At 41.2% G+C, this 13,603-nt stretch overlaps 1 protein-coding gene across 6 annotated transcripts in view; it reads left to right on the top strand.

The window, feature by feature from the left end:
- Positions 1–13,603, top strand: part of SDCCAG8 (SHH signaling and ciliogenesis regulator SDCCAG8) — a 204,073-nt gene that overhangs the window by 46,841 nt on the left and 143,629 nt on the right. For all 6 annotated transcript variants that reach the window (XR_014774790.1, XR_014774791.1, XR_014774792.1 and 3 more), the window contains 2 exons: positions 3,697–3,831; positions 7,332–7,448. Coding sequence is in view for 2 of the 6 variants with exons in the window: in XM_084758220.1 (XP_084614346.1) it covers positions 3,697–3,831; positions 7,332–7,448 (252 nt within the window). In the remaining 4 variants the exon portion in view is untranslated. The remainder of the gene's footprint in view (positions 1–3,696; positions 3,832–7,331; positions 7,449–13,603) is intronic.

The raw sequence follows: 13,603 nt of genomic DNA, 5'->3' as shown, positions 1-13,603 counted from the left end.
AGCCTTCCTCACTCTTCTGTTCTGGGTCCTTCACAGTTCCTCAAGCAGACTTGAAATGCATTCCCAGAATAAAAACTTATCAACGAAAACTACTGAATGAGGTTTTAATGAAACAAAATGAAAAGGGTTTCCTCATTATATTCTTAATAATGTAATTCACGTGTGTGAAAGCACACATGTGGTTAAACACAAAGCAGAGACTGTCAGTTCGCCTAACTGTAGCTGCAGAATCAGAAAGAAAATGTTTGCTTTTCAAAACTGCCCTCTGGGGCTGGGGGCTTGTTGCTGGGACCCATGCCCAGGACCCTTGGAGGCAGAGGTGAGGTGGCACAGAGTCAGCAACACAGACTCTGGGAGTCCAGCATGAGGTGGAAGCAGACTTCTATGTTGCTGAAGTAGGACATGCCTTTATACCCATCTCCCAGGATCCCATTGGCTCCTCCTCCTTGGTTCCCATTGTGACGTCACCAGGCTCTGGGCAGTCAATCACTGGGCATGCTGGGGCATGTCCAGATAAGTCTTGGGCCAACTCTACATGAAGCCCCTTCTGCTCATGCATGTGGCCAGGCAGGCCTTGCTCCTGCCTAAGGCAGGTCTCATTCCTCCTATAGGACATGGCTTAGTTGGTAAAGCGCTTGCTGCTTTACAGGCATGCGGACTTGAGTTTGGATCTCAGCGTCACATGATAAAGCCAGACATGGCCATGTGTACCTGCAATCTGCCTGCTGGGAAGTTAGAGGCAGAAGGAGTCCTGAGGGCTTGGTGGCAAGCCAGTGTAGCTGAGTCTGTGAGCTCCAGGCTCAGTGAGAGACTCTGCCTCAAAAAATAAGGTAGAAAGTGATTGAAGAAAACAGCAGGGCTGACCTCTAGCCTCAGTATGACTGTGCACACATGTATTTACATACCCACATGCACATGTGTGCATACATGCAAACAAGTACACACTACACACACACACACACACACACACACACACACACACACTGCAAAGCTCAGGAATACAGTCTAATAGGAAAATCTTTATATTGTAAAGTTAGTGCAAAAACAGGCACGCCTGACTTCCTAACAATAGAAACACTCCATGGACTTAGTCATCTGCCCTTCTTCCTCCACCCCACTTGTGAGGGAAGCGCTAGGAGACCAGGTTCCTTTGCCCACATGCCCATGTTTGCATCTTTCCCCCGTGAGTGTTACGTGCTGTGAGTTTGTCTCGTGCTTCACTAATGGTACTTGTTTGCTCTGAGCCACTCTGGTTTGTTAGTTCGGTCCCTCATTTATCATATGCTTATTTGGTCACCCCCTACCAGCTACACATTTTCTTAGTTGCTAACCCATTGAAAGAATCCCTGATTTCTTATTTCTCTTCTACCACCTCATGCAATATTCAGTGTACTGGAAACACTTGCAGAAACTTCGATCAAGCTCTCCCAGCCTAGGTGTCCTTGTTCTCCCTTGGCCCTGTCAAAGTTTAAAGGACTTACCCGATGTCAATGCCTTGGACATCCAGCCGGGTTGCAGCTGTCCGTGTTACTTCTGGCTCTGCAACAGATGTGGCTGGAGAAGCTCCTGCAGCGCAATGCTGACTTCCAGATGGTGGGCATGGGGGAAAAGAAGGCGTGACAACAGGAGGGGCGGCTCAGGGAGTGGGTGACAGGAGGTAGCAGACAGGTAGTAGGCAGAACTAAATGATGGGTGGGGGGGAGGGGCCCAAGCAAGGGAAGGGTTTGGTGTATGCCTTGTAATAGAAACTGACACAGAAGTTACAGTTAGCAAAGTAAATGTCTGCATATTTACTTGAAATGCTGAGCATTCTTCATATGTTTAACAGGCTTATCACCACATAAATATGTACTATATTAGTTTTAATAACTTGTCACTAAAATTTACTGCTGCTCTATGGGCCCAGAAGACCTATAATCACAGGTTATGATATGGATAATAATTAATTTGAGTTCTTAAATTACAGAAATTAAACGATACTAGATTTGCTCTGTTTGTTTTCCTTTGACCTTTAATTATTGGTTCAGATTGTAATATGCACAAAGATACTTTGTAGTTTTTTATTAGCAAATCTATGTGCAAATTAAGTTTTTAGAAAATCTTTTAATGTTTGGGACATGTAAATGACTATAAATTAAATATACAGCTCTCCATGATTTTCAGAAAAGTCAATTAGTAAATCATTCTAAATGAGAAAGTGTCTTCAGGGCTCATTATTTGCATGTGGGTCAAGTATGCTATTTATATAATTCAAACGCAGATACCTGACATCATTTTATTGCTGTAAAGCTCTTAATTCACCAAAACTTTTGTTCAATATTGATATCTTAAGAGTTTTATTGCCATACATTAATTACATACAGTAGTGGGTTTCATCAGTATGTTTTCAGGAATGTGTATGTTTTGATCATATTTATCCCCATATCCCCAATATTGTCTCTTGTTCCACTAGTATTTTTTGCATGTATGAACCAAAAAGTTTAATTCAGCTTATTTGTATGACCAAATTTTAGTTGTTTCAATTATAGAACAACGCACCCATGTCGAGGACCATGCTAGCGCCCAAGCATCGCTGTCCCCTTCTTTAGCAGATGGGGTAGATGTGCCCACATGCGCTGTTCTGGGTTAGGGTGCCTTCCTTCATTTTCAGTGTGTTACTCCAACTAAAAAGGTAGCACGGAAAAGTTGGAGTCCCTGAGACAGAGCAAAGCCGTTAAGTCTAAGGACTAGAAAGCATTTTTAATCCTGAGGAGAAAAAGTAGGGCTTGGTTCTATCTACCGACCCCCTCAGAAAAGCCATTTATCCTAATTATTCATCCATACAGTCAGGGAACATTTGGTGCCTTTTAATGAATGTGCCCTTGAGGAACTTGTAGTCAAAAAAAAAAAAAAAAAAAAAGCAAAGAGACAGCTAAAAACAATGAAATGGTGCAATTAAGTACCATGACCGCAGCATATAGAGGAGGAGGTGTAGATGCTGAACTTGCTGTAGGAGTGCATGCCAGTGTAACTATCAGAATATTAAGCAACCAGGATGGCATGAATGGAAACAGGTCCGGAGAGCAGGCGTGAGTGTTCCCACGCACAGCAGCTGAGTAGCAGCCCTGAGGTATGACAGACCCCTTGCACTGTGCTGGGAACCGGAAGTCAAGGAGGGCTTCCTGGAAGACAGGAGACAGTTGTACATCTGCTTCCTGGCAGGACTGAGGAACACTAAATAATTGGAGGATAAGTGGGGCTTGTCAACGGAGGAACTGCAGTGACCCCCTATGTTGATTTGGGGGAAGGGAATCTCCTCTATCTATTCAGTCCCTCTCTCTTGCTCACTTCAGCTGATCCTTTCTAATGGGTAATGTCCATGTGGGAAAGGACGTAAGGGTCCCTGCTTCCCCCGTGCCCCTTAGAAATGCCGCCATTGCAGCCTGTTCTGTAACTTACCATCTGCTGTCTCAGGGCTTCAGCCAACCTTTACAGCATCTCCCTGTAAGCTTCCAGGCCAGGGAGTGGACCAGGTAGAAGGAGCACTTGAGGTTATGAGGCCAGCAAGCTGAGGGCTTAGAGAAGTGGACATATCTAACCCACAGAGAAATAAAGCCCAGGCACTGTGCAGACACTGACCCTAATGAAACGACTTCTTAATATTTTTATTTCAGATACCATTGCTGAGATCTTGTCTTGTTCTGTTTTGTCTCACAGATGTTGATCCTCTCTGAGAACATTGCCAAGCTGGAGGCCCAGGTTGAAAAGGTTACAAGGGAGAAGATTTCCGCTGTCAGTCAGCTGGAGGAGCTGCAGAGCCAGCTTGCATCTCAGGAAGTGGACGTCACAAAGGTCTGAGCAAGTTTTGCTTTAAGGATTGCCTAAGTACATACTTTCTTTGAAAACATTTTTCTTTTAAATTTATTTATTTATTATTTTTATTATTCTGTGTGTGTGTGTGCTAAGAGGGTGGGTACATATGTGCTGTGGTGCTCCTGTGCGAGTCAGAGTCAGTGTTCTCTTTCCGCGGGGGATCTACCTCAGGGTTTCCCATACCCTCTGAGCCCTCTTACCTACTCAGAAACCATTTTTCTCTGTGTTTGTTTCTTTTTTTGTTTCTTCCTTCCTTCCTTCCTTCCTTCCTTCCTTTCTTTCTTTCTCTCTTTTTTTCTTTCTTCCTTTCTCTTTTTTGGTTTTCCGGCACAAGGTTTCTCTGTATAGCCTTGGCCCTCCTGGAACTCACTCTGTTTAATAGGCTGGCTCTGAACTCAGAGATCCAGCTTGCCTCTGCCTCCAGAATGCTGGGATTAAACACGTGGGCCACCAACGCCTAGCGGAAACCATTTTTCATATAATCCAAAGCTCTGAGTGTTGTCAGAAAGAAGTTTGGAATAACTTCAAGAATACTTCAAGAGTAACAAAGGGCAACTTAAAGAGTTTATGAACAGACATTATACAAATCCCCTCCTCCTGCCCTCCTTCATCATACTGAAAATCCAAAGCTAATTTGTAACAAACAATCAGTTGGCGGAGAGAGACTTGTGAATAGTTCTCTGGCTTTCATTGCCTCTTTAACAAGGCTCACCTTCCTGCGTTAGTTCTCTGGCAGCGAGTCTCTCTGTAGACAGTTTGAGGATGGTTGTACCAGCAGCTGCTCAAGACACCCTGAAAGGTGTGCTTGATATGAGACGTCCCCTCTTCTCGCTCCTTCCTCAGAGCTGCTCCTGTACCCCACTTTTTAGACCAAGTCTTAATTTAATCTTAGATGTAGCATAAATTCTTCTCTTATTGATACTTAAGGTGTATATTAAGATACTGTGGCATTTGTGCCCTGGGCCTCACTCACCAATGAAGTGGGATCTAAAACATGTTGTGGCTTTTAATTGATTTAAGAAATGCTAGTTTGTCTGGACTTTAAGTAAATCACTTGGCTAGTAAGAAGCCAAATCGTGCCATACATAATATACAAATGAAATAAATTCATCCTTTATCACTAAATTCACAGATAACTTTTAACATGACAACCTATCTCCTTAAACTGTGATATATTTCCATTGCTTTATATTTAATTAACCATAATTATTTTTATCTTATACATTAATTCATGCTTACACACACAACTTACAGAAAGAGCTATTTCTCTTCCCTCTCTAATTCTCCACTTCCAAAAATCATGCTGGCTAATGAAGAAATCTAAGACGCTTCTGTTAGCCAGCATGCCTGCCATGTCTGTCTGGAGATCAGGGTGCAAGCGGGGTCTGCAGAGGAACTGGCCTGCAGGTTTGAAGTGAGCCCCGTGGGACTTTGTGCAGTTCTGTGTAGGAAACCCCTCTGTTGGTGACGCGTGGTGATGGGATGAAGAGTTCTTATCCCAGGCCTCAGGGGCAGGAGAGTGACACGCGGGACTACTAGTGATGTAACAGACGAGTTCTTGTCTCTACAGCTGCCCAAAAGGATTCAAGCATCGGAGAGTGACACATTACAGTAAATGACTTCGAAATAGCTTCCGACCCTGAGATAATAATTCTGGCTTAGGTTTATTTTAGAAGAAGTTTAAGTGTTGTGGATGAATATAGTAAGCAATGAGATGAAAAGACTAAGAAAATGACTTAAAATGAAAGAATAAAATGGCCTTTTAGAAGACTAGCATCAGACATTTGTTAATGAGTACATTTAGACACACGTCACTGCTCATCACACTTGAGAAGTTGTTACTTTCTGATGTTATAAATTGAGAATTGTTCACTTCATCTGTAGACCTCCTGAAGCCAAACAGTTTGGAACACGTGAGAGATTTTTCTATAACTCTTCAATTTTATTTAGCGTTTTCAGTTTACAATTTTTTGAATGGAAGAACCAACTCTTATGCATTGAAGATAGACTTGTGTGCATCATGTGTGTGCATGTGTGTGAGTGTACATGCGTCTTCGCCCTTCTGCCTCCTGCTGCACCTGAGGAGACACTGTTGGCTGTGTTTCCATCTTGTCATAACTTTTAAACTCTATTGCCTTTATTGTTTCTAAAGAGCTTTTTATTTGAGCAAAGGAAGGCATGTATGTTCATTCTTTGCTCTATTTTAATATCTCAGGAATAATGAAACTAATTTCTCAATATTCTAAAACTTTTTTTTATTTTTTATTTTTTGGTTTTTTGAGATAGAGTTTCTCTGTGTAACAGCCCTGACTGTGCTGGACTCTCTTTGTAGACCAGGCTGGCCTCAAACTCAGAGATCTGCCTGCTTCTACGTCCCAAGTGCTGGGATTAAAGGCGTGTGTCACCACTCCTGGCCTTAAAACTTTCATTTTTGAAGAAATGCCAAATTGAAAAGTTACAGGCAAGAATAACCATTGAATAATATACAACCATTAAAAAACAAGATTTGAAAAGAAGAAAAACAACTGTGATTTAACTCAATTTTCTACAGGTTCTTGGTTACAGCAAAGAGCCATCATTTCTTTATTTAGATTTTTCTGATAATTCTATTTTTCTCTATGTGAGTGACCTTGATTAGAGAAAAATAAATTGTATACAGAATGTTTTGAAACATTTTAAAGATATTATATGTATGAATTATCTGATAAAAAACCACAGTTATTTTACTTTGAATGTATATTTTCAGCTTATATAGAAGGCTTTGTTATAATTGTAGAGCATTCTTAAAAGCCAGCATATGAGTTTTACTAGAAGTTATTTTATAGTGTTTATGTCATATTGTATACCTAGAACAGTAAGATTGATGCTATCTATTAAGGTTAACAGTAAATTCTGGTATTATACACCTAAATATTAATAATATCGTTTATTAGCAAAGAAAAATTCTTATAAAATTTTCCTTAAAGGCTTAGCTGATGAAGTATTTTAAGAAATATTTAATAATATAGAGATAATGTTTTACCTTATGGGTGAATAATAACATACTTTAACTTTTAATTACTAATTTTAGCTAGTCTAATTTTAGTGCCTTTTGTTGATGATATTCATTTGAAACTATTTAATATGAAATAATCCTGAAATTTTACTTCAATTTCTTAGTTATGCATTTTACTATTTTTGATTAATTGAGTGTGTGTGTGTGTGTTGTGGCATTCATGGAACTAAGGAGACAACTTGAAGGAATAGATTCTCTTCTTCCATGAGGGACCCTGAAATTGAGCTCACGTTATCAACCTTGGTGGCAAGCGTCGCTACCTGCTGAGCCATCTCTCAATAATTCCTAAAACATACTCAACACTGTCTTAGAAAAGTCTTGCTGTACTTTATCTGTGTGTCCGCTAGGGGGCACCAAAAGATCTCACTGTAGGCATTGCTCTGTGGATTCCAGAGGTATTGATCCGTTTTTTACAATCTAACAGGTGTGTGGAGAGATGCGCTTTCAGTTGAATAAAACCAAAATGCAGAAGGATGAGGCAGAGAAGGAACACAGAGAATATAAAGCAAAATCTCAAAAGGATCTTGAAATTAAAGATCAGGTAAGGGAAGACACACGCACAGGCAGCTGTTAAAATGTCAGTGACGTGTTTTCTGAAGTTGGTGTGTTTTTATCCCTAAGCTGTTTATTTCTCTTATATTGTTTCAAACTAATGTAAAGGCCCAGTTTATACTATTAAAAGAATTTCATTTATAGCTGCCTGACATGAAATGGTGAGAATACAACTGCTTGCATATGAAATTCCAATTTGACAGTTCATAAATATACATTTGGATGTGTATCTATTACTTAGAAAAGTTTAAAAAATGTTCTAATGCACAGTTTGAACCTAAAATATACGTACATAAAGTTCTTGAAAGATGCCAACTTGCATCCAATTTTAAATGGGAAACTTTAAAATTTGTAAGATGAGATGAGTTGATATGTAAATATGTCAATCAAATTGATGGTTGGCAGAATTGGATCAGTTTTAACTAAGATAGCCATGAATGCATTTGCTCGAGAAGCTGAGCTACAGTGAATTAGAAAGGTTAGGGAAAATGCTACTTGCTTCCATTTCAGTTTGAACAGATGTTTTATCTTATAACTCTGTTGAGATTGTATAGATACTCCAATTTTAATTGACTCTGAGGAAAGCTTTTAAAGAAAAAGTTATGGCAGATTGACTCTTGATGTTCTGTTTTTATGTTACTTTATAGGCCATTGAAGATTTGCATTCTTTATAGCCAGGAAAAGCAGATTGTGTATTCTAGTAAAATAATAAGACTGAGGTATCAGTATCAATAATTTAGAGTGAGCCTTACAATTTAGAAGTAAGTTGCTCCAAATAATTTTACAACATATTTCTAATCAAGGCTTTCTATCATATTTTCAACATATTTTCCCTTTCAACCCATCAGCTGTTGATGACAAATGACATAGAGGCAATTGGGAAACGCACTAAATATGAAAGTGCTAATGAAGTTTTGTGCAAAAAATTTCAAATCACAGCTGAAACCCTTAGCACTAAATTGAAACCCAAGCAACCAGAATAAAAGTAGTTTTTATACCTCTCCATGCGCAATCTGAGATCTTTTAATATTGCCGTGTGCAGATTTCATTTTGTCCAGTTGGGGGCGTACCTGATAGTGGAATGGAGAGCTCTTTCAGTCAGTGACTGAAGCCTAGGACTGCTAAGCGTACTTCTCTTTTGATAGCCTACAGGTTTTTACAGTCCCGTTGGCACACTCTGTAATATTAAATATCTTTTGAGTTATTAAATAGCACTTTAGAAGTATAACATTTTTGACAAACAGAACACAGAACAAAAGGGATTTGGAATGATTTAAAATTATGTTATATTTTAGTGATTAGAAAACAATCCCCTAACAAGAAGAGAGCATCGCTTGGAAATGCAGAACCTCGTTTATCACTGCCAGTGCCTGTTATTTTAGCATACTATCTTATTTTTAATAAAGCCGCACTGGTGCAGAGGCTGAAGTTGAAGGAATGGTTTTCCTGTGTCACTGTTCCCCGATGTACTGAAATCCTTTTTCCCTAGTGGTTTTTAGTGATGCAGTTTCAGTGGAGAAGGAGGAAACTGGCGGCTGAGGAGATGTTACCTGGTACTGTTTCTCCCTGGACAGAATCTGAGACAGAAGACGGAAGACCTTGTAGGTCTTCTTTATAACTGTTTTGCACTGAACACGCAGTTGTAGAAAGTGGTACATCTCATTCCCTGGATGATTTGGAGCAGCAAAGCAGCAATTGTTCTTTGGTCTCTCAGCCATGACCTGACCTTCTGTCTGTAAGACCGAAGAGCTATTTAGCTTGGCCACCATCTGCACCCAGGAGAGAAATTTACATTTAGTTTTGAAAAGCTGGACATGTCTAGCATTTATCTGAAATACCTACAATGGTATAAAGCATATTTAGTTTTAAAGCCTTATATATCCTACAGTCATCATAACCAGAAGGCTGTCTCTTGGTTTGAAAACAGGTGTTCCCCATAATGTGGTCATTTTATTCATATTTTAGCTAATCTGACCACTTGATAGGTTTTGAAAGTAGGTGGGAAACTGTGAGATCGGAATGTGGTGAGAACAAGGGCCTCTTTGATGTATACAAAACAGGGCAAATGGTTGACCACCAAAATGATTTTCCTTGTGACCTGAGCCTTGACTCTGGCATAATTAGAAAGAAAGGTTAGAGGAGGAACAATGGCTGCCTCTTCCGCCCACTTTCTTCTTTTCTTTTTTTATTCTGTCGGGACCCATGGGTGAGTTACCCTTCCTGTCAGCTCCTTTGTATTGCTCCAGCTCCAGCTTAGAGAGCTGCTGTCAGTCTCCGGAGCTGCTTCTGCGCCACGAAAACAAAAGCCATTTGGTGTGCAGATTGGGAACTTTGTGTCTTGATTTCTTCCTCCCTTACTTTCTTTGTTTGTTTCTTTCTCTTTTTTTCCTTCAAATATCAGGTACACACGCACACACATACACATACACACACACACACACACACACACACACACACATACACACACATACACACACACACACCCCATCATGAGAATTTAAAAGCATATGAAACAAAAGGAATATCATAAACAACCTACATATTACGAGTATGTACATTCCTGATGTGTCAATCCTGTTCCATCCAGTTCACAATTTTTTCTCTTAACTTCACCTTCATTATCGTATTTTTCTATCTTATTTTTTTCTAATTCCTCCTTCTCACTGTCTTCCTCGTCTCCTTTTGCATAAATATTTAAAACAAACCGCAGACACTCGATTTCACCTACAAATACATTATTGTTTATCTATGAGAGAAAATTTCATATTATCATATTATCACACTAAAGGTTATTAACAATAATTAGTAGCAAGTAACACCAAACCCATGTTCACATTTCCCTGTCTCAGAAATAATTTCGTAGTTGCTTTATTCCAAAATGCTAAGCATGTGTGCCTCTGTCTGTTCAAATGCTGCAGCACTGTCTTCTTTAAAGGAAGTGAAAGGACACGTAGTAAAAATTTCAACTTTATAATCTATTCCGTTCCCCACAGAAGGCTTTCCCTGTGTGCTTTGTACTCCTAAAACGGCCAGTTGGCCCTAACGGAGCAGCGCCTTCCTCGTCTGATGCACTGTTGGAGCAAGTGGCCACCATGCCGCTTGATGCCCATCAGATTCCAGAAGGGGCCAGAGACTCTGAAATGCAAGCTACATCATTTTAGAGCCCTATGTTTAAAGTTTAGGAACTTTTAGGAAACCCTGGCATTGCCAGGTTAGCTGATTTGAAATGAGGGATACGTTGTGGGAATTTTTTTGGTCAGTTTCAATTGGATAGTTGAGTCTCAAAGATGTTTAATTATTGCTCCTAACCTTTGATCAAGGCCCAGGACAAGTAAAAATATAGGACTTTTTGTTCAGAAAAGATAAAAATGATAGTAAAGGCATTCTAAGAGGAAGGCTTTTCCCCCCCTTTTTTCCTTTTCTTTATTCTTTAGTCTCTTGTACTCTTCCTCTTCTTTATGCTCTACTCCTCATCATTAAATTTGTTATTTAATTAGGGACTAAATATATATAGCATAAGGGTGTACATACTAGGTGTAAAACCTCATAGGTAACCTATAACTGAACGTGCATATGTGATCTATCAGCTTGTAAGCTCTGCGTGTGTGTGTGTGTGTTCATGTGTACACACATGCATGTGAAAGACAGAGGATGACCTCTATGGCATCCTTGGGAATGCTGTCAACCTTCTCTGAGAACAGAGTCTCTCCTTTTAGTCTGAAGTTCACCACTCATACTAGATGGGCTCTCCAGCAAGCCTTAGAGACCATCCTGTCTCCACTGCACTAGGAAGGGGATTACAAACCCCCACCATGTCTTCCTCTTGGTCTTATTTAAAAAAAAAATACAGTTATAAGAGTCTGGTCTCAAAATGGAGGTAAAACTCTTGCTCTGTCACATCCAGCTCAGCTCAACTCTGGCCGTTGCTGCTGGCGAGGGAGTAGGAGGCATGTTCCAGAGAAGACACAGCAGTTGAGAAAGCTGGTTCTTGGTGGTCTGAGCTTTGAAACTGCAGATGATAGGTTAAGAGAACATTTTGCGAGATGGGGCACACCCACAGACTGTGTGGTGATGCGGGCCCTGACAGAACATTCCGTTGGGTTTCGTTTTGTAACTTGCTCTTGTGTTGAAGAGGTGACTGAAGCAGTGTGCACTGGATTACACAGGGTTGACGGGCAGTGGTGGAGCTAATGAGAGCCATTATTAGAGAGGAGTCTGAAAAGCCCAGAGCCTGCTGAACAGTGAAGAAAAAAATTTAATAGTGTTAAGGTACCAAAGAATATAACCTGAGAGGCTGTTTTGAAAAGTATGGCAGATTGAAACTATCCAAGTTCTGCAAGTCAGTCAGAGTGGGAAAAAAAGAGGATTTGCCTTTGTAACTTTTGATGATCCTAACACAGCTGGTGAATTTTTGTTCAGAAATACCATGCTGTCAGTGACCATAATTGTAAAGTGAAAGGGACTGTTTCTAAACAAGAGATGCAGTCTGCTGGTCACAGAGAATTCAGGGAAATGGATATGGCAACTTTGTGGAGGAAACTTGGGAGATGGTGGGGGTACCAGGAATTAAAAAAAAAAAAGTAGGGAATGTTTAACTTCAAAACAAAACAACTGCCCCCTATGCCTGACATTTTTTTTTCTGGGTTCTGGTGTCAAATTCAAGTCCTCATGATGCACAGCAAGTGTCCTTCTGACTGACTCAGCTGCCCCAGACATCTCAGGCTCTCTTTTCTCCCAGGCACCAGGGCCGTTAGGCTAGTGTGGGAGTCAGTCTCCTCTACTTTAAGGGGAGCAGGTAGAAGACCCACAGGACTGCAGCCTCCTCCCTGGGATACCTATATTTGCTTCACACTGAAGCCTAGGGCACGGACGGCCACTTCCATGTCCTGTCCTGACATGTGCACGTATATGTACACATCCAACGACCAGAGTTCATCTCTAGGCTCCTGCTAGGAGCAAAGACAACTGCGCATCACAAGCTTCCTCCACTTACCGGACCTGCTTCCACTCTGGTGGAGGTCCCAGCAAAAGTTAGGCTGGGACCAGGCAGAAACTGGAGGAGGACACCTTTCTGAGAACTGTTCTAGAACTGCAGTGACCACCATGTAGGTGTGCTTAAGTTCCATTGGCCCATCAGACTGTGGGCAAACTATCAACCCCAAGATAAAGGTCACCATAATGGAAAACATTGATCATGGAGCCATAAGTTGCAGGTGGTAGCCCTCTCCCCTCCCCCGTTTGTTGTTGTTGTGTTTGGGTTTTGTGACATAAGATCTCACCATGTATCCCAGGCGAGTCTGGAGCTTGCTATGTTCTGTAGCCCAGGCTGTTCTCAGCTCTGGATCTCACTCAGTTGCAGAACTGTCTGTGAGGCTGCACTGAGAACATGGCCTCCACAGCCCTGCGGGGCTGACAGTGATGAGGTGTGCACGCCAGGCTTCTACCTGAGGGCCATTCTCCTTGTAGCAGAGAAGAGTTGGTTAGCTGAGCCTCATGCCAGGTCTGCTCCCGGCATAGTTCTAAAAGAGAAGTTTTATGAAAACACAGAAACAGTATTTATGCATTGCTTTAGCTTCTTCCCTGGTACAAGAGCAGAGCTGAGTGGGGCCCAGCTGTTGAGAGCACATGCTGCTCTGGCAGAAGAGCAGTGTTTAGTCTCAGGCCACGGTGGCCGCTCACAACTTCCTGTAACTCCACCTCTAGGGTGCCCAGCACCCCTGACCTCTGCTGGACCCTACAGTCACATGCACACTCACCCACCTGTATGCACAGAGTTAAAAATAATACAAGTAAATCTTTTGGGGGAAAAAAAGCAGAGCTGAGAAGATGCGGGAAAGACCACATAGCCTACAAAACCCAAATATTATCACTGTTTCTAACCTCTATAGGAAGAGGTTGCCCACCTTCCTTTGAGGCATGGAGGTTCTTTTCTCCTTCTAGAATGCCCTGCTGGGGATCATCAGCCTTGAGGTCTAACTTATTCTAACTTACTGGTTTTAGAATACCTTACAGGGCAAGGCGTATGCCTATCTCTGCTCTCTCCGTCATCTAATAGCGTTTCCAGATGAGCACACAACTGGCTGTGGCGCATGGCTTATTAATAATGCCATGTGGCTTAGATAAAAATATAAATAGAGCATTACT

Source organism: Acomys minous (genome assembly GCF_964271855.1).
Source record: "Acomys minous genome assembly, chromosome: 1".
Classification (NCBI taxonomy): Eukaryota; Metazoa; Chordata; class Mammalia; order Rodentia; family Muridae; genus Acomys; species Acomys minous.
The sequence above is the reverse complement of the archived record's forward strand: the minus strand, read 5'-3'. Positions and strand labels throughout refer to the sequence as shown.